The 27,268-nt window shown below is 36.6% G+C and overlaps 1 protein-coding gene across 9 annotated transcripts in view; it reads right to left on the bottom strand.

Annotated features, from left to right (window-relative positions):
- Nucleotides 1-27,268, bottom strand: part of LOC101744404 (RNA-binding protein Pasilla) — a 90,777-nt gene that overhangs the window by 34,186 nt on the left and 29,323 nt on the right. For 5 of the 9 annotated variants that reach the window (XM_012690008.4, XM_012690001.4, XM_012690007.4 and 2 more), the window contains one exon: nt 20,863-21,009. In XM_012690008.4, coding sequence (XP_012545462.1) covers nt 20,863-21,009 — 147 coding nt within the window. The remainder of the gene's footprint in view (nt 1-20,862; nt 21,010-27,268) is intronic. The other 4 variants (XM_012690002.4, XM_004925652.5, XM_012690005.4 and 1 more) reach the window with 1 other exon arrangement.

Here is a 27,268-nt window from a genome sequence, read left to right as displayed (position 1 = left end):
AAGTCGCTTCGTCAAAACGAAGTGCATTAATTTTCGTCGCCTTCCATCATCGCATGACGAATGTCTGTACAACATAGCATCGCAGTAAAATCGCCTCTATTACCATTGTCTTAAGTAACATTAAATTCTTGTGTTATTTCGTTTCGTCTATGTCAGTATGTCAAGATGAATGGTACGTTTTTCGGTCAAGGTCGGCTGAAAGTAAATGTTGGATTGTGTGACAGGAGGCTATGAGAGTAACATTTTTAGTTTTAACTATTATGCTGTATATAAACGCTATATAATAAGTGTTCTGGTTGCATAATTAAAAAGTGTACTGGCTTTGAGACACATCCACGAGCAACGGTAAGCACTCACTATCAGGATGGACCCTATGATCGTCTGCCTTCGAAAACTATCACGATACACAGATTTTCTTAATTGATTTTAAATTTCCTATCTTTACTTCATTTATATAGACTTTTTCTTTGTTGTAGTGTTTTCGTTTTTACTACAAATACGAGTAATTATGGAATAAGAATTTCGTTCCGTGTATGGAGTGAACATTACAATCGAACTCACGATTCGTTAATGGACGACCCAAATGATAACTTATCCCTTAAAAAGTCATGGTCACTGTTTAGTGGTCTAGTATCATTATAATTCATCGCAGCTTCTTGCCAAATGGCACCAGCATTGCTGCGTATATGTTCTGTGAGGACCTGGATACAATGATAGAGAGCCCCGCGAATCTCCGATGAATTTTGGTTAATCGCTCGTCCCCGCTGCTCCTACGGTATCTAAGCTACAAGAGCCTAGGGTTGGGAGTTTTGCGTCGTACGGATAGGTAATACTCGCTAGACCATGCGCCGACAGAATTCTACTTCTACCAAAGTTTGGTCTACTTTTTGCAAGGACAACAATCAAAACCCGAGAAGCAGTACAAAATGCCTTTGAAGAGTATGTCGGCTCCCGTACTCTATTCAAGAAGGGCATTTAAATAATAATATTAAAAACAATTTTACGCATCGATAGTATGTATTTTGATTGATAGAAAGAAAAGAATGACTTTTTTTAAACTAAACGACAACTTTATAGGCAAAGGAAATGCAATAGAAAAGTCTCCACTCCATTTTCTCTTCGTAGAGTATATTTAAGTTTATCAATAAAAACATGATAAATACGTTATTTTTTCAAAATTTCAATAGATCTTGCGGTAGCCGTTGTCATGGTCGAATTTCGATCATTGAGCAAACACTAATTAATCTAAAAAATAACGTTTACTGGGAGCCAAAAAAGGTCATAAAATACGAATCCTTTCTAAAACAAAATTTGCAATACACTGACCCGACCTTATGTATGTTGTTGAAATATTGTTACGTAATAAAAATTTATATATATTTTATAATGAGTTGATGGACAGCGTCGATATCCTCTTGTTGAGATATTTCGATAGTTCTAGATAACAAGTTCAATGTGTGTGACAAACAAATCACACAACATCAGTTAGGTCATTAGTGTTTTTGTCGCAAAGACCGCAAGAAGGCAAATACCGTTATACGTTACATAAAGACAAGAGATATTAGAGTTGATATTCGTGTGGCAACAAACAAGCGCCTGCATTTCGAAGCGGCTATTCAAGGTGATATAAGTCGTTATTGATCGTTTCGAAAATGAATTGCTAAAATATTCAAACAGCTCGAGTTTTGGTGGCACATATACACTTAGACAGTGTAAACATTTTATTTGCGTTTTCGGTAGATTTTTGCAAAGTTTACTAGTCGTACTAGTATATTCGACCAGGTTTCACTGCGACAAAACCATATATACGAAGTATTCCTCATCCCTAGCACGATTCGGGCGCCACCTGCTCTAGCCGTCACAGAACCACCACCTACTGGCAATAGGCCCTCTTGTGAGTCCGCACGGGTAGCAGGCAGATGAGCATGCGGCCCACCTGATGGTAAGTGGTTACCGTCGCTCGTGGACGTCAGCAATTCCAGGGGCAGAGCCAAGCCGCTGCCTACCGCTAAAGCAAGCTAGATCGATAACACGATCCAGGTTATGGTGTCTATAGGGTTCGGTAAGTATGAAATACAAGAGAATCTACGATGTTCGCCTTCCTGCAGCCTAAGCCAATGCTTGTAAAATCATCATCAGTGTCAGGGGTATTGCTACGCCACTACTTACTTCAAACATCTATTATGTATTTCCAAGTACATTCTGATGGTATTCGTTTGTATAGAAATTCGTGTAACAAAAGAAATATTAAATTCTCAGTACGAATACAGCTTTGATAGTAGTAACCCTTTCAGGAATTTTTGGTAATAATTCAAAAGGTATTCAATATTCAGGGCAGCTTTTACGTTAAGAGTATTTTTTCCCCGAATGGATCCATTTTCTAGAATACTTGTTTCTGGGCTTTTAGCATATTCCATCTCCTTCATTATGCCTGTATCACGCACGATTGGTTACAGGAGAAGTGGGAATATTATTGTTATTGTGTAAGTCAACCTTCCCAGCTATTTTCAATCCTGATTTTCCATCTAAATCTCACCGTTCCAATGAAACTTGACATTTAACTAATATTGCAAACTATCCTGTTCATTCTGTTTACTGGTGGTAGGACCTTTGTGAGTCCGCGCGGGTGGGTACCACCACCCTGCCTATTTCTGCCGTGAAGCAATAATGCGTTTCGGTTTGAAGGGTGGGGCAGCCGTTGTAACTATACTGAGACCTTAGAACTCATATCTCAAGATGGGTAGCGCATTTATATTGTAAATGTCTATGAGCTCCAATAACCACTTAACACCGGGTGGGCTGTGAGCTCGTCCTTCCATCTAAGCAATAAAAAAAAACCAGATATCACACGCCTACTACTTAACTGGTTAAAGTATTCGATAAAGTAAATTTCAATTAAGTGTAGTTCATTCACAATCCACGACAGGCATCCTCTCTTCACTTACATACACACACATAAAATAAACGTGTCTGGACACACAAGTATCAGTCCGCGTCTGTGTGTGTGTCAACTCGTAGTCACGATAATCATAAAACCAGACAAATTAACACGTAAGGCCGTGAAAATATTTGCTGTGTTACGTGAAATTAACTCAGTGGTATTCATTCCATTCCATGTTACGTATATTGTAATTTGATATTTAGTGACTTACCGCTCGCTAACTTATATCAGACATAGAGCAACATAATTATATTAACATAACAAGACGATTGAAATCCTTTTAAATCACAAACATTAAGACTGTGTCAAACACCTTAAAGTTTACATCACATTGAAAACTGATGTAGCTACATTTTAAGTAATATTTGTAACAAGAGATTTTTGCTATTAAAAATAAAAGAAAATAACTTAAATAACGACTATAGTTCAAAGGATCGAAGATGAAAATAAACACAATGTTGCCATTACGGCTAGTAAAAAGTTAAGTTAAACATTAAGTAACCTTATAAAATACACCCTCTTCCACAAGTAATAACATCCACAGATGCTTAAATAAAAAGGTTTGCCTAGTACTTTAATTACGATTGATGGTATCCCAGAATAGAAAAAAACTAAATTAATGTGTAGATTATTTTTCCATTAGAATTTAGTGAATTTAAATCATATACAATATTAATTAACTAATTATTGAAATATACACGACTGTCAAAAAAGCACAGTTATTAGATAAAATACCAGAGGTCGCTTCCAGTAAGGTCACGTTGATCGTTATTTAGTAATATGGTAATAGAGTTTTTTCTACTTTGTATTTCGACTCACGTCATTTCAATATTAGCTGCTACTGGCGTGTCAAGGTTGATTTTTTTTGTCTTTAGGAATTCGGTATTTTGTTTTGTTTAAAAGAAAATATATTTGTTTCAAAGTTTAAAGTTGCTTTTTAATTTGCAAAAATAATATATACTATATCTACATGTTGTGTGCTATATTTGTACCACCCATCATCATTCTTTTGTCCTTCTCCCAGTCACCTGGGGTCGGCGCAACATGTTTTCTCCTTCCATACTTCTCTATCATATACCATTTCTTCGCTCACTCCCCTCGTACACATACCTTTTTTCACGCAATTTATCCATGTCTTCTTAGGTCTATCTCTTCCTCTATATCCTTCCACTTTCATAGTTAACACTCTCTTACCAACCTCATTTTCATTTCGTCGCATCACATGTCCATACCATCCCAAACGCGCATTTCTCAACTTCTATAACAGGTGCCACTTTCAGATTTCCTCTAACATATTCATTCCGTATTCTATCTATTCTCGTTACTCCACACATCCATCGCAACATTCGCATCTCTGCTGCATGCAATCGCCTACATTTGTACCTCACAACGGATTAAAAAACCGTAATTGTAAATACAAGTTCTATTCTCAAAAAGAGAAATAGCAAACTTTCAAAATATTTCAAATATTCATTTCAGACCCAAACTTCTCTGTGCTAGCTTTGCATACAAACAAACATTCAAGTTATAGTTTCCGACGACGTCTGGTGTAGCGAAGCTTCCGGAATCCGGAACGGATATCACAAACTGGGCCAACAAGACTGCCATTCAACAGACAATTCTGCCTTTCAAACGAGTAGAATTAAAGGTTTCTTTTTAACTATTTTCATTTATAAATTGACATTAAAATTTCTTTCATTAAGATGAAAAAGTGAGAACGGTTTCTATCTAATCCAAAATCGAAGTTCTCGACAAAACTACAACAAGATATACCAGTCTAATTAAACAGCAATTTTGGCGCGAAATACCCAATTATAATATGTATTTTTATTCCGTTGAACCAGCCTACCTGGTGATAAGAGGTTGTAAGAGGGAGACAACGTAATTGTGGTCACACTCACTTGGGACGTGAAGTGCAACTCTTAATTATCTAACATTACGGTTGTCACACCCTTCATATCGGAACGCATGACTGCTTCGCTAAAACAACAGGCAGGGTGCTGGTACCCATGGCCCTGCGAACAGTAATTACAGAAACCAAGACCATCAAAGATGACGAATCCAACTTGACAAGAGAGAGATGAAGAAACGCCTCCATAAAAACTTAAATGCAGCTTTAACCTATACCCCATACGTAAAATGCGATATCTCCCGTATCGTAGAAATAAATGTCAAAATTTCCTGTATTTTACGCCCTCATGATATACGCAGAAAATAATCTGTCTTATGAAAATTATAACTGTTCGCTATGTTATTAATTCCTTTCTGAAAGCTCTTGTTTCTCTGGTATATAAATCTCTCTATTGTTTCGCAAGGTTAATGTGAAGAGCACTCTCATTTGAAATAAGTGATCCATAGACTCACAACATTAATGAAGAGTTTTGTATTGTTTAGTAGACAAGATATTTTACTTTATTTATAATATTATACGTTTTTTTTTAAATTACAATATACATTTGTATTGATAGTCCTGCCTATTTCTGTCACGAAGTAATGATAAGTGCGAATTTGAAGGTTGTAGGTAAGAATACCGATATTCCAATGCAAGCTATATATTAATATTCTAGGTAACTTCAGAACATCTTTACTGATAATAATCAAATGCGGTTCGCTTTGCTGACCGATCTTTGATCGTCACTGTTATGTAACCTGAGGTGATCTTGTAAGTTTTCACAGAATCACCCGCTAGGCCAATCTAAAGATTTACTGAAAAAGACCCACCGAAATCGGTCCAGCCGGTACACATACGCAGCGATTTTTACATCCATCCGTACTTTTTTATATATTATTAATTACAGAAATTTGTTGACATGATTTTTTTAAAGCGATAGTATTAGATCCGGAGAGTGACATAGAATCCCTTTTATCCCGAAAAAACGAAACATTCCCACGGGAAAACTTTACCGACACTTTCCCTTAGTCACGCGGGCGAAGCTGCGATTATCGGCTAATATATTACAAATATGAAAGTTTGTATATTGGATGGCTATTACTCAATCATGCCCAAATGGTTCAACGGATTTAGAAGGAATTCACACAAAGGCAGTTTATAACCTGGACACTTTATCATAGTAAATGACATGACCCGGACAATGGCGGATATATTTGCTACAGTAAAATACGACATTGTGTTTGCTGATTTGAGACCTTCGGTACTAACGGATCTATACATCGACTGGTAGTCAGGCGTATGATCCAAAACGTAACACAAGCAGATCTTGTTCTTTTTGTGCAGATGATGAGTATTTTAGCTAACCTTTGTTTCATAACCGGTTATATGGAAGGAAAATATTACGATTGTGTCAAATCTCGTTCTGTCTGTACCGGACCGACTATTTCGCCAAAAGCAACCGCCCGAACTACGCGTTCACAAATAGACCGATCTGGCAAAAACGGACGGAGGCGTCGACATGTTGGTTTTCCGGCTATTGCATGTTTTCATTACACCAGCATGGATATCCCGATCCATTATCGGTGGTTTTAGGTACATCAAGCACCGGTCATCATACTCGTCGAACCCGTCGCTTACGACGAAGGGTTCGGCGAGTAAATTAACCCTCAGACACAGTCCACTGAGTTTCTCGCCGGATCTTCTCAGCCGGTCGCGTTTCCAACCGAGTAGTAGATTCTGTGAGGCACTGCTCTTGCTTGCAGGTTAGAACCTGTGTACGTTGCTAACACTAGCCCTACACCCTAGTCCCGTGAACTCACCTACACGTTCGGTGAATCTAATATGACTCCTCGAGGTCACTAGAATAGGTATAAAATAAAAACGGATATTTTGACGGAGCTGTTGTAAAATCTACTCTTAAAATAGATATTTTGAGAGGACAGTATATCACATCGTCCATCAGAATGAAACATTCGATTTTGTTTTTTGCCGGATCCAGTGAAACGTAAAATTTTGTCACAAGCAGTGGAAACGAACTCTAAGACTGTTATCTTAATGTAACGAATCATGTGTATTGTATTGTGTAGTGAACAATTTGGCTTCTTTGCAAATTAATAAGGGTTTTGTCGAATTTACAAATTCAATTACATATTTTATCATAAATAGAAAAGTGTTTCATCAGTGGGTTTAAGGAGACTATTTTGTATTATTACAATACAAATTATTCTTCACTAATTTGAATTTTCACACAAATCACCTATCACAATTATGTTCGTAATCTTCTCTCAATCCAATTACGTCCTTTTCTCAAACACTTTTTAGTATTCATTAGTATCGTATTAAACGCTATAGAAGCCTTTTTAAACTTAATAGCAGATCTCAATTTTTGTATAAAATAATTTTCTAGTCAAAACCTAAAATTCGTTTAATTCCAAACCTAGAAGCGACTGCGGCTTGTCCACGGTTATATTCGTCCCGATGACATCAGCGCGGTGTGGGTGACAGACCTTGAGTCTCGATTGAAAGATTGCATTTGTTTAGTAATATTACGATTCTTGTTTTCACTGTATCCCATCTTAGGTCAGATCCATGGTAGTTTGTCTGACTACCGGGATATCGGATGTGATCAATCAAGCTTCCCCATTTTCCACCTATTTTGAGTAGGTACTGATGGTAGTGGTAATAAGGACGGATAGGCCGACCTCACGAGTCACGACCCAATCCATATGAATGCCGTTTAAATTGAAATTTACCAAGTCTCAATTAATTTGATCCAACTTGCTGTACGTTCTATAACCAGGACGGATGATTTTGAAGTAGTAGCAGTGGCTAGAGAAGGTCGTGATTGTGTACCCGTAGCTTGATGATTGATCGTAAGATGGGCTCATCACTTATCCTTGACCTCATTTGACTCCAAAAACTGTTTCAAAACTAGAAGTGTATTTGAAGAAATAAATTGACAACATAGTTGTGATCCGTGGAATGAAAACTAACAGGAATGCAAAATTTTATTATGCTTAATGAAATAAAGAGAAGTGTAAGACAAAAGAGTGTTGTGATCCCAAAGCAACAAGCAGGGAAAAGCAGTGAAAGGGAAAGGAAAGGGGAAGGGAAAGTTGTGATCCCAAAGCAGGGACAGCAGTTATTATTCATTAAATGAGACTTCAACCAATGTATTTCTCTAGGAGAGTGGAGAGATTCACGTTGTTATGTCTACAATAACAAATATATAAGCGAATGGTTACAGGACGTGTTATTTATAATGTCCCATAAATAGCGGAAACTAGTAAAAAATAACGTGGAATTATAATTTATTTAATTTTTGTTGCTAGAATGCGTGGATGAGCCCACCCGGTGTTAAGTGATCACCGAGCCCATACATACTACTTATGACATGAAAAGTCAGTTTTCAGTATAACGGATGCTGCACCCTTCAAACCGAAACGCATTACTGCTTCACCTATAATATAATACGTCCTACCACCTATTTATTCCTTAACAGTGGAAGTCAATCTTGAACACTTGTTAGGTACGTATTTCATTAGAAAAATTGATACCTGCTAACGGGATTCGAATACCGGCACCGTCGTATCGAATACACCGGGCGTTTTTTTTTATTTTTATTGCTTAGATGGTTGGAAGACCTCACAGCCCACCTGGTGTTAAGTGGTTACTGGAGCCCATAGACATCTACAACGTAAATGCGCCACCCACCTTGAGATATAAGTTCTAAGGTCTCAAGTATAGTTACAACGGCTGCCCCACCCTTCAAACCGAAACGCATTACTGCTTCACGGCCGAAATAGGCAGGGTAGTGGTACCTACCCGCGCGGACTCACAAGAGGTCCTACCACCAGTAAAAACCTGCGTCTTATCCCGCAGGCCATGACGACTTAAAGTGTACCTAAAATAATATTATGCACCTCGGCCTGTTTTGAACTTCACTAAAATTATGCAGTTTAATTAACGATTTCCGTCGAACTTTCGTTGTGTCAACAGGTTTAAATTTTCTATTTCCAATATACAGATGTGGTTACATAATCGAAACATTTACATTTTATTAGAGCCGTAAAAAACTGAAAGTTTTATTTCTTAAATAGGTGTACTTGCGGGTGTTTTTAACGTCTCACACGAGTCAATAGATCTCACAACGTCTCCCGCTTTGATACACGAGTACGAACCACCACCAGTTGGTAGTGCCTGGCGTAGACGTAGCCTGAAAAGGTTACTTAATGATGTGGCATGAGCATCTGCCAGCGTAGCTAATGAATATATACCCTCTAACAAAACTAATAATGAACATAGAGCCTCTAATAAAACTAAGCATCAATGATAATATAATATACCTTGTAATTCCAGAGAATGTAATTTAAGAGAGTGAGACAAAGTTTCTTAACATTCGGATTACGATCTCTGAAGTTCGTCGTCACATCGTAAACAGGGCATTGACTTCAATCGTATTTCTAGTCCCTCCCGAAATAAAATTATCTAGATGTTTTTTTACGTAGTATGTTTTTCGAATCAGGGAGCATATTGCCGGCAGCAGCGACGAGTATAACTGTTAAATTCCTCTATACAGACTTTCTGGAAAATTCCAGAAAATGTCATTTTGTTCCGAAAACCCAACACATTTTTAGAACATTATTCATGGGTAAGACAAAGAAAACACATATAAAAACTTGTGTACATAAAATATAAGCATAAATCAATTCATTTAGTGTATTATGAAAAAAAAATGATCAAATTTTATTCTAATGGGACTGTATCTCTCAACAGTGATATGTAATTAGCCCAAATGAAACAATACTGTTTGTTTGCCTGTTTCTGCGGTAAAACAATCAGTGAGTCGGATAATAGTCTAAGACAGTCGTTTTCCAACGAATCCAACTACATATATATATAAGATAACGGACACCTGTAATCAAACCTGTGAGTTGGGTGGCCTTGTATGCCCACTATTAAATTGAAGTTGCTTATAAATTAGACTGAAGCGTTTTGTTTTTATTTTAATAACAGATTATTTCATGGAACATCAAGTTGATTAATGAAGCCCATCGTCATCACAACATTTAACACCACTGCCCACCCACAAATAAGAGTTAGTTGCAATGGTACAAGTAACAGCTCTCAACACATCTGCTCATAGTCTAGCTGACTGATTGCAAGATAAAGAAAAAAAAAAAGTTGCAATGGTACTGACAATACCTGTGCTGCCGCCTAACCGGGGGGAGCGTGATCGCAGCAGTACCAGGCCAACGTATTTTGGCGAGAGCAAAAGTAAGCTTGTAACACGTCGGGAATTAGCTCGATCTATCGCGCATGCTCTATACCGTCGCCCGCATAACAATACACGATGTTCAACTCTGTTATACTGAAATGATTAAATTTTTTACACCACCATTTTCCGTAGGTATATTGCGAAAATCTACGTGCTAATAATTTAAAAAAATATAAGAACTATGAGGTTCTATTTTTATTAGCAGAAGAGAGGGTTTTCATATCATATAATGAAACTCTTCATGTTACGTGCATATAACAACAGAAATTGAAAAATAAATCGCAGCGTATCTTTTTTCGATTCTTCCACCTTCCAAACGAGAGGTGTGTTTGATATCGTTCCGATAAAAACACATTTTTGTTGTAGTCTTGTATAAAACAGAGCTCCTCCGATTCGAACACACTCTCAGACACAGCCCACTGAGTTTCTCGCCGGATCTTCTCAGTGGGTCGCGTTTCCGATCCGGTGGTAGATTCTGCGAAGCACGGCTCTTGCTAGGGTTCGTATTAGCATCGTCGTCAGGTTTGAGCCCCGTGAGCTCACCTACTAGCCACGGTTACGCTGGAATAGCCGCTCCAGGCTACCAGCTTAGGTAGGGAAAAAAAATCGAACACAATTCCTAATACTTGCTTTATCATGGTAAATGATAAGTCACCAACGATAAAAAAAAGTTAACTATTCATTTACCCGCCTTCGTTCGTTTATCGCAGAGTACCCGCAAGTAATGCTGGAATTTGCCGCAATGCAGAAAACCTCGTAACGTTATCGCGCCAACGGGAACTGCCGCAATAAGATCAATTTCGCATCATTTTCAAACTACGCTTTTTTCCTACGTATGCTAGTAATCTCGAGGGGTTATACCAGCTTCGCTAAACGTGTAGGCGAGCTCACGGGGCACAGTCTGGAGAATTTGACAACACTAGCCCGTGCAGCAAGGGCAGTGCTTCGCAGAATCTACCACCGGATCGGAATCGCGACCCACTGAGAAGATCAAGAAAGAAGGCAAGAAGCTCAGTGACCTCCAAAATACGCTGGTTCGATTAGGCAGCTTGCAGTATAAACATCTGGAATAAACTGCCCCTATCGTATTTTCGGAGCGCTTCAACATATCTTCCTTCAAACGAGGCTTACGAAGAGTATTTTATGATTGCTGCATCATGCGGAGTCTATGCACGCCTCCTAACTAACGTAATAGAAAAAGTATGCGTTTATCTAGTGACAAAGGTTAAGTGTCGTTCCGTGCGTTGTAATGTAAATATAACCACTTGAGGTTAACCTCACGTTGGATACATGTACCATAAATATGAATTTTGAGAAAAAGAACGTACGTCTCTAAAGTGCAGCGAATATGTTATATAACTGCCAACACATAAGTAGAATTCAAATGATAGAATTCAAATGAAGATGCCATTTCTTATTTAAAGTCGGCAAATAAAAGCAAAATTGTATAATTTTCGAATCATAACGTATCTAGCTATGATAACTTGTTTGGCAAAAGAAAAAAAAGTACTTTTTCAAGGTTGTTAAATTATACATATTATACATACATATAAAACCGGACAATTTTAAACACACCTATCCTTTCTCATATTATCTGTTTCGTGTGCAAAATGACATCGGCATTTTTATTATTGAATTTTGATTAGATTTTACTACATTAAAATCGAAATGATAAATAGGACTAGTCTTTTTAATCTTTTAACATACGTGTGTCCGTTAATGGTAATGTAATTCCCAAATTCGTAATATTGTCGTATTGCATTAGCACTTAAAACGCAAATCACTGTCCTTCAAATCAGAATAGGCGTGATTTTCGCGTATCGCAGGGCCCTGAAACTGCGATGCTTTAAGACAAATATTTTTTTGTATGGAAACTAGCGTCATCTTGTAGCGGTTGCCCCTAAACTTATAATATATTGTTAAAGTTAAGGCATTTCATTTTTGTTTAACTAAACACAGACAGTAAAAAATTAATAAATCGTACAAGTATCGATTAAATTTTATCAATTTGTGGTTTCTGAATATTGATAAAAATTCTTCATTAAAAATAAAATATAGGATAAGTAATATATTACCGCCATCTACAGGAGCAATGAGAAACTAAACGAAGCGAAGCCATCTAGTGGCCGACGCCCGTAGACATTTTTGTTGAGTACTTGAAATGCTTATCTATAACTAATTTATGTGTATTCTCTATGGTTGTACCCATCCAATACTAAGATACGGAATCGGGTAATAAGGGAAATCGGTAAAAATACAGCTACTATTATGGACTGATCAAGTGAAGATTCTTACCAAAACCCCACTTAACGAGTGCGTGCGCCAAACCTCAGTTCACGGACTATGGAGAACAGCTGTCGAGGCTTTCATAAAACAAGGATCCCACATGACTACGCCTGCTCTGTCAAGAGTAACCGACCATGATGATGATAATGCAGAAAAACAGTGGTTAGCGATCGAGGAGCCTAGGAACTTATGGCCGTATTTTCTGGTTAATAGTCGAAAGGACTATTCATTTACGTATCGTAATAAAGATAATGTAACTAATAATAGATATAAGTGAGCAGGGCCACACGCTTCGATCGCATAACTAACACATTTCTACCTTTTCTAGACATCCGACACTAACCATCCACCGCGATAGGCGTTAAACTAATGTTTACATCACACGATAATGATGTATTAACCGGATCTGTTCAGCACGCGTCAAGGCCATATTAATTTCGTGTTTTTTTTTCTTCTATACCGCTATATTATAACTTCAAGAAAAAATAAAACATTTTTGCTTTTCGTGTCAAGGTTGATTTTTGAATGTGAGATCAATAAAAACCTTAGTTTTTTGTGTTAATATGTCCCGATCAATAATATACAAGATTTTTAGGAGACATGGGGTTTGAATTTTTTTTTGGTATATGTTAATAAATTATTTTTATTTTTAAAACTATCTCCTATCACATGTCTAGCTCCTGGACTCTAAAGTGTATTTCTTTTGTTTTTATATCACCAAATATCTTTCCTATTACAAATATGTAGGTATGTTAACTAAACAAGAAATCGCACTTGGTACTAAATAAATATCAGTATGCAATATAGATGAGGAGAGTCCGAAGACTATAGTAAATTGAGAGAGGCATATATACATTGGAGAATAAAGATGATAATTATTATTGAGATTTCGTCCCCATATGACAGCATGGTGGCATTTTTGTTGTAATTTTCCTGGACACTGGTAAACATTTAAAACCGGGTAGGTTGTGACCTCAGCTCTACATATAGGAACGCCGAGCACAAATAGAACTTAAAAGCATAACGACAAGACTCAAGTTCCCGTTTATGGTTAACCGAATTCCTACCCACAAAACGTCTATTTAAAATCCACAATAGCATTCGACGTTTTATTGTAAACAATTAACAAGTTATTAAACAACAGCATACGTCGATAACAACCGTTGCGAATCGATAATCAGCAGACGTCCCAATATTGAAATGTCATAACTAATTACTGTAGGTAAGTACTTAATGTATTTTTTTAACGCAGCAAAACACTTGTATATTATTTATTTTTATTTACACATATGTACACTGTATGTAAAATACAGAACAGGTATTATATGGAGGTTGTTGTGCCACCGAAACAGGTTAGCAGATATAATGTTAGATAAACTTAGTTATTACAATGAATTGGCTGTTCCATTTCGGGTCGTATATCGTACATATTTTATATTGTCGGGTGCGAGCGATGTATTGTTAGCCCCGGGCTCACTGTTACATCCATTACTGACGAGAAGTCATTTATTTGTTTGCATTGCATCCGTTTTAGGGAACTGGCAAACTAACCAACACAATTCTCTACTAGATCAATCGAGGGTGATGCAGAACAAGATAGTTGGTGCAGATGTTACATACCTACATACATATTATTATATCACTAACTAACGGCCCGCCCCGGTTTCGCTTGGGAAGTAGCGCACGCAATGTAAAGAATTTTAGGTAATTTTTGGGTTACATTACTGGAGTTTCAGTAGGATCCGTAATTTTTTTGAAAATATAATAAATATAGTCTATATCACCCGGGGATAGCGTAGCTTTCCAACAGTGAAAGAATTTTTTAAATCGGTTCAATAGTTTCGGAGCCTATTCAATACAAACAAAAAAACAAATCTTTCCTCTTTATAATATTAGTATAGAAGTATAGATATACACAAAGCACATAAATTACATGAGAATTCATCAATAGAGTCTTCACGCTCATGTCTCAAGATGAACGGAAGCGTTCAAGTTGAAGTCGTTTATGTGATAGCCATTATTGCCATGACATTATACCAACGTACCTAAACTCTGGAATAAATTCTCTCGAAGAATTTATGACATGTCCTTCTTTAAACGACGTTTGAGAACAGGCTTCAAAGGTAGGCAGCGTGACTAGAAGCAATATTTAACACAACTTAATTATGATCAGATGCTTGTATGCTATGTCTTCGGTAGGAAGTATAAAGTGGTAAGAATAACTCGAGTTTGCCGGGTGATTGATAGCCGTATTATCGACTAAGACCTATAGCGGTGAAATACATTGTCCGATTATCCTACAAAATTTATAATACGTACATTCAAAACAACGATTTAAAACCATAGCCGTCTCTCCCTCATATTATATCGATTCGCGCTCGCTTTCAATTCGTCCACTTCTAACGTTATAAAATCGATAAGCATTCCACTTCTCATTTCGTTAGCACTTTCCATTTCAGGTGCGGCCTCAATGTGCACAGCCTGAAAGAACAGACACGCGGTCGACTGTTTGCGAACACTTCATATTTTGGGACGGGCCGTGCCTAGAAGCGCAAGTTCTAATAATTTTAAGTTTGTTTTTTTCGAATTCGCTGTAAAAAAACAATTCAAATGTTTTTTATTTTAATAAATTAATATTTCACGACATCCGTAAACTTCGTGGCAAGTATTTCCTTCAAGCACTTGTTGTTAGGAGACTGAGTCACGATTCATTTTTAATTTCTTTTGCAGTAACACTATATTAGGTAGGTAAGTGTGTTTGACGACGTGTAGATAAGCATATTATTGTATCCAATATTACTAAAAAGATAAAACGTTTTTGAGAAGGCGATATTGAAATTAGTTGTAAAATACGTTGCAATTGATAATTTAAAGACGGACGCGGAAAAGTGTGCGTAGAGGGAAAATTTCGGTGTTTCTCTCATACTTCAGATTCATAATGGCTGTTGCATTATGTGCACTATTTATAATTCAAAATAGGAGAGCCAAAACTGGAGAGCTTTTATATTTTTTATTTTCGTGCAAAATTTCAAAATTCTATTAAAAGCTACTCTGCATTACGTGTGACGTCATTTGGGGCCAATTTAGAGCTACCCATTACACACTAATACACACTAGTACACAGCACGTAGTCATATATGAAATGGTGCATTGTGATTGCTGTTTTAATAATTATGATGTAATTATATAATTAGTGATTTAAAATATAATTTGCTTATATATCACAAAAAAAGCGATCGAACAATCTCTTTTAAATTAAGATTTGATATTGCAAAATAGTTAAAATAGTTTTTGATAGACGTTATTTAACTATATTTCCTATTACCCCCAAGACCGATCTAATAGGTTTGTAACTTAACGATTCTGAACTGATCTATAAAGTTATTGTTCCCTCTAAGTCTCTTCTCAAAGCAACAGTTTGTTCTATTCTCAATCATTATTTTACTAGAGGAATCCATTTTAATTAATTAATAAACCTCTTTTTGTGTTACCTATTGTCACTCAAGCCCACATTCTTTATATTAATTAAGTCTTGGATTTTCTCTAAAGAAAATTCTTAATTAAATTGTTAAAGCATTTTAGGTTAAAGTACTTCAATTATACGAAAAAAAAATCTCTTTCACAACGGAGAATGACACAAAGTGGAAAAAAAAACTCCAAGCGCAAAGAATAATGAAGACCTTAATAGACGAAACAGAGCATTAAATATAAATCGGAAAGTACAAAGTATTCCTGTTTATTTCCCCTCAGATTCTGAACTAGGCTACGCGGCCGCCGCAATTAGGGCAGGAAGCCCGCGGAATGACGTATCTGTCATCCGTGCTCTGTGGTCTAATGAACATCACTAATTACAGACTGTGCTATTTATAGGGTTAAATTTTCGCAACGAAAAAACTCAATTTGGTGGAAATTCATTGAATAAATTATTTCGGCTTTCAGCGCGAATTTAAATTTGGCAGAGGGCATTTTTCTACTCCTGTCCGCTAGGTTCCATCAGCGGTGGGTCCATTCCATCGTGAGTGGTTGAAAAATATTACATAACAATGGAATTCCATTAACTTAGGCAGCGGCTTGGCTCTGCTCCTGGCATTGCTGAAGTCCATGGGCGACGGTAACCACTTACCATCAGGTGCGCTCGTCTCCCTACAAGGGCAATAAATAAATTAATGTAACTCAATAGCGTTCAAACCGACCATATAACGGCATTCCAATAAGATGGAATGGCAATTTGGTAGTACCTTTACTTGTACGGGTCCACAATATGTTTCTTTACCCCATTCACAGCAATGAAAAAGACGGTCGTCTTCCTTGCCCTGCTTTTAAGCAAAAAACAGGATTTCTCAGATTTAATAGGCAGGACGCGCTTGGCACTACTAAGCCGAGAACATTTAATAAAGGTCGTGTTTTCAATGGCTTTACGAATAGATTTAGGTAATGGTGGAGTTAGCGTAAAGCTGTCAGGCTGAACAAGATTAATCGCTTTTTGACTGAAAAGGTCACACTCGCTTTAGGGACCGAACTAGGATATATCGAAAATAAAGGAATTTCGAAATTTCATCGTACATTTTCGTTTTTGTCGACGACCAAACTAAATCACACTAAGTAATCCATAATCATACGGAATTACCCAATCCTACAAGACATTGCAACGGGAATGGTGCTGACCATAACGTGAAGTTGAAGCCTATAAGCCTAGAACATACTAAACAAAAAAGTTGTTCTACAGAAACGAGTGAATAGTGAGGGTACTTGACCAGTTGCAAGAGGCCAGAATCCCACGTGTTTCGCTGAAAGTAATAGAACGAAATGCTCACGGTTCATTACATTTTTTTACCATATTCAGGTCACGTTTCAACAATGATTGGTGAAGTAGTAATGAAACTGTTAATTGCTTCGGAACGTAGTGTATCAAGGCTGTATAATCAACGAGGGTCGAAAATGTAGATTCGCTGTAATATATCTATATTAATAAATGCTGTTGGACACGGAATGTACGTATATAAGAGTATGGTACATGTAAGTGACATGAGTGCTTTACTTCCATTAGCTGGGCCTGCATGATCCAATCCTCAACCCCGAAAAATATATTTGCCAATACTTACAATGGGGAGGGGGCGTGACATGGGATTCGTTGGTCGAAGATGGTAAAGGTCCACCCACTTAAGCGACCCCCCTGCATTCTCGCCCGACGCCCGATTCAGACAGAACCCCAGCAAGGTAGAGGAGTTTCCGCGGACAATACTATAACCGGATGCGCAGCTCTACTCAAAGACCATCCGGCTGACGGAGTTGCCTTTGTTCCTGGTATGCTGATGTCTATACCCCTTGCGTTGAAGCCATAATTATTAGCAAAGAGCATTGGTACACCTCAATGCAAACTGAGACCTTTGTTTTTGTATACGTTACTTGAGCACATTAGGGTATAACTTTATAGAAATACTTGCCTAATTCAGAAGCACCTCACACAAGGCAGTCGAAATTTACATTTAATAAACCTATGTTTGTACAGTTTCAACGCAACGCATGTTTACAGTGGCTCGTTACAATCTATACAAAACAGTTGTGCAAATCGAAGACCCCAGCTTCGGGGGACCTTGACACGCCTCGCCTGGACTGCCGCAGAATTGTGCGAAACAGTGACTGACGTAAGCAATAGACTCTCATGCTAAATGGGTAGGAGCGCCCAGGTTTGAATGTTAGGTTTTAGTCTAGCCAAAATATTGATCGTAAAATAAATTTCCGAATGGCGAGCAGGTTAATCATCATTATAAACATCCGCCCATGCCGTCAGAAATGCTAACAAATTGATAACAGCTATGAGTTCTCGTGAACGCAATTCAAGATTTCTCTACCTTTGATACATTTTATGTATTTATATATTTAGACGCTCCATATCTAAATCAACCAGGATCCCTATATGTGCATCATCATTGCAACCACAACCACTAACAGAACTTAATTAGAAGAAGATATCTAAGAAAAGATGTAGATTCAAGCTATCTTAATAAACTTCTTTTTTATAGCTTATATAAGACCGTCAACAATTTAATAATTGGGGTATTACATTAATTGTATATTTTACGTACGATTACGTACATATTTAATTTATAATAAGTTTAGCATTAGACAATTTACAGTGCGCTCATAGAGATCTGACGTGATTATAAAATAAAAATCAAAATCAAGCGGTAAAAGTACCATAAATCTTATCTGCGACTAACGAATACAATGCAAAATATTAAACGTAAACTATAGAATTGCCAATACTCCTAACACTGCTTTTCAAGTATCCTCATCTTTGCTAATGAAAAACTTTCATAAGCGACCCACAAAAGTCAACATCTAATTTTACACCAAATCCAATAAAGAAGCACTAAAAATAAAACATTCAATTATTTTTAACCGAAACACACACACACAATATACTCACACACAACACGAAAATGAAACAGGGTCTACATCCGCTGCTCTCTACACACAAGATAAGAGCCAAAAACAACAATGCAAATATATTATAACGTTGACCCGTACTCTCGGAATCTGGTTATATGCAAATATTTATACTGAACAGGAAATTAACTTCAGCGGAGAGCTGTCTGTTTAGGGAACTGGTAAAGGGGTTTGAAATTCGGTGATATTTTTGGTGTGAAAGGATTACATTAAATATTAAGTAATCTGATCCAATAAATCATCTTCCTCAATAAAAATATCAATATTTGCCGTCTTTCTCTATTTCCACTAGTCTAACTAACAAAATCAAGATAAGCGGATTAACTTCTCAACACGTAACCCAATTTCCACGTTGAAATAGTACGATCCGTGTCTTGGATCGGACGGAAAGCTCTAAATTTAAGCCTGCTATCAGAAACTGGAACAACGGGTCTTTGAGATAAGGCAAACGACTTTTGAATGCCACCGTCACAAAAGGCATATCCCCTTAATCACCCCTCTGGTACTTTTATTCATTCCAACTTGAATGGAAAGCTAGGTCGCGCTTTGAAATTTTCAATAACCAGTTCTTTTTAGAATTTCATACGTTAAATGGAAAAAACTTTCTTAAGATCATTGGTTCTAAAATGTCCCGTCTGTCCATACAAAATGCTGTAGAACCCGTGCGGGATCAAATTAAGCCCTAACGCCAGCAAATTTATAAATTTTGTTGGTCTGATTTTTGTTTTATCATGTTAATCCTTCATTGTAAAAATTTCTCGTGAACATGAGTTAAATACTACTTCTACTAAGTACTGCTGCTATTTTCCTTTTAAAAAACAGTACCTGTATCACGAATTCGAAAACCGCCATAACAGCATCGCTCGACACGAGTATATCGGGCGCATCTTATACTTTATATCACTATTTCTTATTTTCAACAAAACAATCACAAAATAAAATACGAATACTTGTTTTAGTGAACCGAAGAAGGTTGTGGTTAGCAAAATGTAAACAAAATATCAAATCTAGAAATTGTATTAATAATGCAACAAGTTCCAGAACTCCCCGGAGCGATGCTGAACAAAGATTCGTGTACTATAGAATGTTTTTCTTCTTCAGAATTTCAAATGAAAAACAAACAGTAAAAGACGATTGAATGTTTTTTTGAAAAATATTACATTTTCTTCGAGAAACTCAGAGTTTATTAAAGTGGAATGGTTTCAAATATACATACTATGTATATGATGATAAACTTTTAGGAGCACACAACACAGCTATAATTCCAGTTGTATTCAATGTTCTTTAATATGAAATGATCTAAAAAGCATTATTACTAAAAAAAAATTTATTGCTCTAGTAGGCAGACGAGCATACGGGCCACTTGATATTGAGTGGTTGCCGTGGCTCATGGACGTAGCAAAGCCAGGAGTAGAGCCAAGCCTACCATGAAAAACTTTAACCAAGCATATCATTATTGGGTTTTTGTCTATGAAGTTTCCGTTTACTCTAACAAGATGTTAGTCATTTTTTTGTTATTTCTATCCAAGAAAATATGCACCCACGGCATGGAAAGATCTCTGCCAGCGCAGTGGTAATTTTTCGATGCCTTTCTTGAAGAAAAAACAAGTCGCCACCGCCACAGAGCCTTTCAAAAGATTTTTATTCTGCCTCTCAAGTATTGAATCCTGCGTTCGTTTGTACTGTATTACACGTCATTAATGTTGTGAGCTGTTTGTGTGACATTATTACCGGAATGGAACTCGTATTCCATAATTTTTCGTGTCCCTAATGATGAAAATTGATACAAATGTAGCGAAAATGACGAATCAATAGGAATACATAAATTAGTTTCCAAATAGCCAATATTATAAAACGGTTACTTTATAGATACTACCCCCCTATTAATAGTTTCGGTGTGAAAGTTGGGAACTCTAATTCGAAGTATCTTGTTATATTCACAATAGACCGGGCACAAAACAAAGAACTCCTTGAAAACATTCAAGAAGCCAAAACAATTTAAGATTATAAACTTACCAGGATAGAAGTCGTGCGACTTGGACATCTTGACCCTGGCCCCTGTGTCCTTCTGCAGCTGAGCGATGGTCTCCCCGCCCTTGCCGATGATCGCGCCAGCCACCATCGAAGGCACCAGTACCTTGAAGTGGTATGTCGGCTCCACTGCTGTCGACCATAAATTTAAATCAGTACATTGAAAACTTTCCAAAAAACATTACAATAGATCAGGTTGTGAAAAGAGAACCGTATTGTGTAAAGTAAATACTCTTTTATTGTGAACAATGACTTAGCATCGAGTGAAATGATAATTTCAGAATAATAAACTGAAAAATAGACCCGTTGTGCTCGATTTTTCTTTTTAATTAAGTAAGTTCAATTGGCCTGAAATAAATACTAATCAGGTTTTGAGAGTCACTGTGAATTATATGGGTATGAATATAATGAATATGTTACTTCAAAAGCGATTTAAATTATATTTCATGATCATTGTGCACAATACGACTCAGTAGCAACGTAATTAACAATTGTGTTTACCGAGTTTTGGTTATGATAAGAACCTTTAAGAATATACATTTGCATCTATAGATTTTAATCATTAGAGGCAAATATATAACTTGTATAAATATGTAAAAATGTAAATAATAACTTAGATTTCTCTTCCAATATCTCCATGAACATGATATTTTATTTTAATTAATTAATAAATTTAACGGTCACTCCGAATTATCAAGGAATTATCAGAACTCATAATAGCTTACAGGAAGATTGGCCAATCATTGTTTAACTGCATTAAAAATTATGTTTACATCAGAACTCATAATAGCTTGCAGGTTGATTGGCAAATCATTATTTAACTAACTGCATTAAAAATTCTGCCGGTAAATATGTAGAATTCGTTAATATTTCATTTATGTGAATCGTCGACCAAATAAAATATAAATGAAACCACCACAGTAATAATAATAGCAATCAAATCTTTTTCCTGACCCTCGGGAAGACCGTAAACATATTCGATTGGTTAGGAAATATTATATGTTTTCAAAGGGTTTCTTGTTTGCTATCACAAACAAGTTTGCATTTGATTGAAATTATACGTAGCGGTTCAAAAATATCGGCAACATACTCTCTTCTTAACTTCGTCCCTGGAAAATCATGTTCCGGGCTCCGGAGAATTGCGATTTCATTGACAAAACCGATCGTGTGCTACTACAACTACACATATCTCTATATATAAAAATGAATTGCTGTTCGTTAGTCTCGCTAAAACTCGAGAACGGCTCGACCGATTTGGCTAATTTGGGGCTTGAATTATTTGTGGAAGTCCAGAGAAGGTTTAAAAGCTAGATAAATATGAAAATACTCGGAACAAAATAAAAATAACAATTTTGTTTTTCCTGCGATGTGTCCCCCGTCGGACGGATTCCTTTTGTTTGTTTTAAGTTTATTTTATACAAAAGATTAAGTCTTTTATTTATCGATTGAGGCACTACGAAGTCTGCCGGGTCAGCTAGTTTGTAATAAAAACATTAACAACTGTGAACTAACACCGCAATGTGTAGAAACTAGGGCATCCCACACACAATTGTGCCGCAGCATCTCAATGATGCGGGCGTCTCGTTTGACCTCATTCGAGACGGAGCTAAAGAGCGCTGTTCACCTGACGGACTGCCTCCGGTACCAGAGGAACCTGCGCATTGTCAGCGCAGCCCCGCTTTGTTTTGTCATTCAAAATGAAAGGCATCACAATATCAACAACAAAACAATAAACATTTCATAATGTATTGAATTTTTGATTTATAGAATCAAGCTAACTTACTCAGGGTTTCTCTCGTGTGTCAGGTGGTTAATGGAAACTACATATGGACATCATAACGTGAATACTAGCGTCTAAGTTGAGACATTAGTTCAAAGTTACAACTGTATTGTGTCATGGTTGCCCCCCGCCTTTCGAAACAAAATACATGACTTCTGGAAAAGCAGGATGGGGTTCCGTACGGACTCATGAACGCCTTACCACCATTAGAAGTTACAATTTTACTGCTACAGGTAAGTAGTTTAAAAACTACTCTTATCAAAGAACATTGCTTTCCAAATATTGATTTGAAACATCCCATCACCATTTTAAAGTTTATACATTTTTTTATTGCTTAGAAGGGTGGACGAGCTTACGACTCACCTGGTGTTATATGGTTACCGGAGCCCATAGTTATCTACAACGTAAATGCCGCCGCCTACCTTGTGATATGAGCTCTAAGATCTCAGTTTTTGCAGTACAGCGGCTGCCCCACCCTTCAAACCGAAACGTATTACTGCTTCACGACAGAAATAGGCAGGGTGGTGGTACCTACTATCCTTGCGGACTCACAAGACGTCCTATCACCAGTAATTAATGTTGTGGGTTTGTTTTTTACTACACGATGTTATTTTTTCACCATGGACGTCAACCGTGAACATTTGTTAGCTGGGTATTTCATTAGAAAAAATTGGTACCCGCCTGCGGGATTCGAACACCGATACATCGCTTGATGAGACTGAACCGAACGTCTTATCCTTTAAGCCACGACGACTTCAAAATAACAAGTCTTATATTACTTAATCGTAATACATGAGATTCAGGTTATCGACCGATCTTCATTCCAATATCAAAGATTCGAATTCCATTTCGTTTGAATGTCAAAGAACGCAAATTGAACAATTTCGGATTCGTCAAAGGGCGTTCGACTTATGGCAAAGTATTAAAAATTCTTCTCATTTCACGAGTTAGCCTACACTGTCAGATGAGTAAAAGGATTAAAATTCCACCGATACTCATGCTAGTAACAAAGAATTAAGTAGACTAGTGGTCCCCGCAGTAGTCGAAATTCGACTATAATTAGTTGAAATTATAAGTTTGAACATTCTTAAGTTTATTATTATTTTTTTTTTTATTGCCTTTGTAGGCAGACGAGCATACGGCCCACCTGATGGTAAGTGGTCACCGTCGCTCATGGACGTCAGCAATGCCAGGGGCAGAGCCAAGCCGCTTCCTACCATAAAGTACTCTACCTACCATAAAAACCTACCTACCTACCATAAAGTAAAGTATTGGTTCTATTGTCAAAGACAATTTTTATACTTCTATAATCACAGATTTCACTACTACACAAGACTACACTTTAGACAAATATTATTAAAGACAAACAATATTCAATCTATTCTGAATTTGACCACAGACTTTAAAGAACAACAAAAGTTTCATAATTGACAATTTACAAAGAGTATATTTATACGTATGTGTTGTTTCAAATACACGGTATATAGATAATGCGAGGTTGTTAGCAAAATTAAATGGAAACTACTTCGCGGCTATTCCAAACTAGTCGCATCAACAATTCACTATGTGACGCTTGCCCTCGAGATACCAAAAGAAATAAACTCTAAGAGATTTTAGATAAAACTGTCAAAATAAACTTAGAGTCCGGTGCACGAAGTTCAGTAATGAAGAATTCTAACAAGATGAAGACATATGAGTAACACATTTATAAAATTCTGACACCAGTATTAAGTTTCTTTTGGAGACCGACATTATAACGAAGAACAACAAGCAACTTATTGTTATATTAAAACGTTTCTATCCTCAACGAAAAGAATAATCCTTTTGACAAAGAAAATCATAAGATTGCATTATAACCGCGCGGATAGATCTTTTTGTTCGAGCACAATGAAAGGGAGTTAATCTAGGCCAGAGATCGGGCAGTTTGGGCCCACTGAGAAATATTGCGACAAGCCAACAACGGCAGTCCAATTCTGTTAGGAATTTGACATTCAATTTATATACAAACTGTCAAGAAAATACATGGAGAGACGCCAAATAATTTTTAACGAGCATTTTTAAAGTATTGAAAAATCAGTTTTCTATTTACTAACACGAATATTGATGTACTTTAGAATAAAAACTTCAGGTTGTTAATTAATCGCAGCAGCAGATCTATTGTGCGTTTCAGCCCATAGATATGAATATAAATACCGCCACTCAGCTTGAAAACTTAAGAACGAAGTCTCAATTAGATTGTGCGGCCAATAAATACAAATGGGCACGCTAACTTAATGTTTTAATGCTTCGTAAAAATAAAAAGATAATATAAAAATTAAATTAAATAACATGAAAGGAACATAGAGGGCACTATTGTGAGTGACAAAATCAAAGATCGAGTACACAATATTCCTTTAATATGTGCGGAAAAGGGATAGAGAGTATTCCATCATCTTTCCACCTTAAAGAGCCATTTAAACATTCGTAACAGGTCGAATTACGAATGAGTGTATTATTAAAATTATGTTCTTCGCTAACTGTATTGATTTTAACGTTAGCCTGTCGAGATTTTTACAGTTCTCTTGTACTGGTTTAATTAAACATTACCAGGTCTGTGAGATTGCCTTTAAACACAATTCAAACAGTCGACAAACGATAGGCTGATAATATTACCATCCTACCTTAAAGGCCATATAGGAAACAAAACCAGTTTAAAATCTCATACCATGGTCTCGCTCATACATTATTCACGATATCTCATTATAAACATTATGATATCTAGTCTCTGCGACCTTGCCGAGACACAGCGAGGTAACGACGACCGGTGCAACAAATCGAATGTTACATTAGAAATATACTTGGCTTGTGACGAGTTCGTGACATTGTTCTGTTACTTGCTTGGCTTCGACACGTGCAGTTTGCGATGATCCGCTTTATAGATAGATCTTTCTATGGGCACCTAGACGCTCAATTTATTTATTTTCCTACCTAAGCTAGTAGCCTTGAGAGGCTATTTCAGGGTAACCTTAACTAGTAGGTGAGCTCACGGGGCTAAACCGGAGTGATGCTAACACTGACCCTAGCAAGAGCAGTGCTTCGCAGAATCTACCGCCGGATCGGAAACGCGACCCACTGAGAAGATCCGGCGAGCAAACGCTCAATGGAAAACCTTCCCTTTATATAGCAAGTACCTCTGTTCTTTAGTAGTTAACGGCGTTCATGGGCATTAGTAAAACTATGTGTTTAGTCATGTTCCTGTTTACCGCTGAGGAGGAGATACCTTCAACGCGTTCTTGCAAAAGCTATAATTTTAAGGAATACCGAGAAAGGCGTGCAAGTTGATCGAATTACTAAATGTGTTCACACAATTGGCTGCCTTTCACCAATATATCTTTAATGCCATAATTCAGCCATGTAGCAGCAGCCTCCTCTGTCCCATAAGCCTTGGTGCATTACATCCATTAAGATAATTATATTTTATTTTAACAGATATATGCCGCAGTTGAAATTTAAAAGCTATTAAACTCGAAACACATTTAATCCGGTGAAAGATTAAAGTGACGTCATTAAGGTAAAAGTTCCAGACTTTTCAGAGCGCATCAGTACGGAGTTAGGGAGGAGAGCTCTCTTCCACAAAGAACTTGGCAAAGTTTCATTTCTCTTTGACACGCCTTATGCCTCGAGGTTAATGAATGCAGATTCTTTGACTGCTGAAAGCGCCTTCAAAGGGAAAGCCACGTGGAGTATAAATATTTTTAAAGTAGTATAAAATTTACCGTTTATTTGTATGTTTTATACATTGTATATATAACGCAAGAAGTGGACGTTATTATGAAATATCAAAAAATCAAATATGTAAATTGCAATTCTTGACATTCAAATCGAATCTACATTACAATCAGGGTCATTTAAATTTCAACCTTTCGCATGTAGAATTTCCACATGTCAATGTTTTGATTGTATACATTGACATTTACCCTTAAATATACAGTTACTCGCCCCCGTATAGCTCGAATTATTATTACTCTAGAGATGTTGGTCTATTATATATTGTTTTTCGGAACACTATTACGATAAACTATGAATGTTATATAACCTGCTAGTCTATACAACATTTTATCAAAGTTTCAATTATTGAATAACAAAAAAAAAAGAACTATAATAGAAGATTAGTATTTAAAACAACCTCTTCAATACCATTCAGTGAAACAAGAACTATCCTAATACAATAATTAGATAGATTATGGTCTAACATATAACGATATTATATATAAGCAATTCACAATATTATTATGGTTTTGTTAATGTCACATAATATGACTCTTTACTAACAAATAACGTGAAGAATTAGAGTCCAGTGATTCTCAACCTTTTTTTGTTGCGGCACATATATAACGATTTCAAAATTTGGCGGCACACAAAAAAAAGATAAGATTATTTACTTACTCCAACACACTGTATAAATAGTTTATCAAAAAATTTTAATATACGAAATAAACTAAAATATACTATAATTTTTTTTTGTAGATTTAATATAGTCATGTTTAAAATATTTTTCTTTTAAAATGATATAATTTAATAATATTAACATTATTATATATTCGCAAAATTTGGCGGCACACTTTTGAAATT

This window comes from Bombyx mori, chromosome 25 (genome assembly GCF_030269925.1).
Source record: "Bombyx mori chromosome 25, ASM3026992v2".
In the NCBI taxonomy this organism is placed as follows: Eukaryota; Metazoa; Arthropoda; class Insecta; order Lepidoptera; family Bombycidae; genus Bombyx; species Bombyx mori.
Note: the sequence above shows the minus strand (reverse complement) of the source record. Positions and strands in the feature narration are given on the sequence as shown.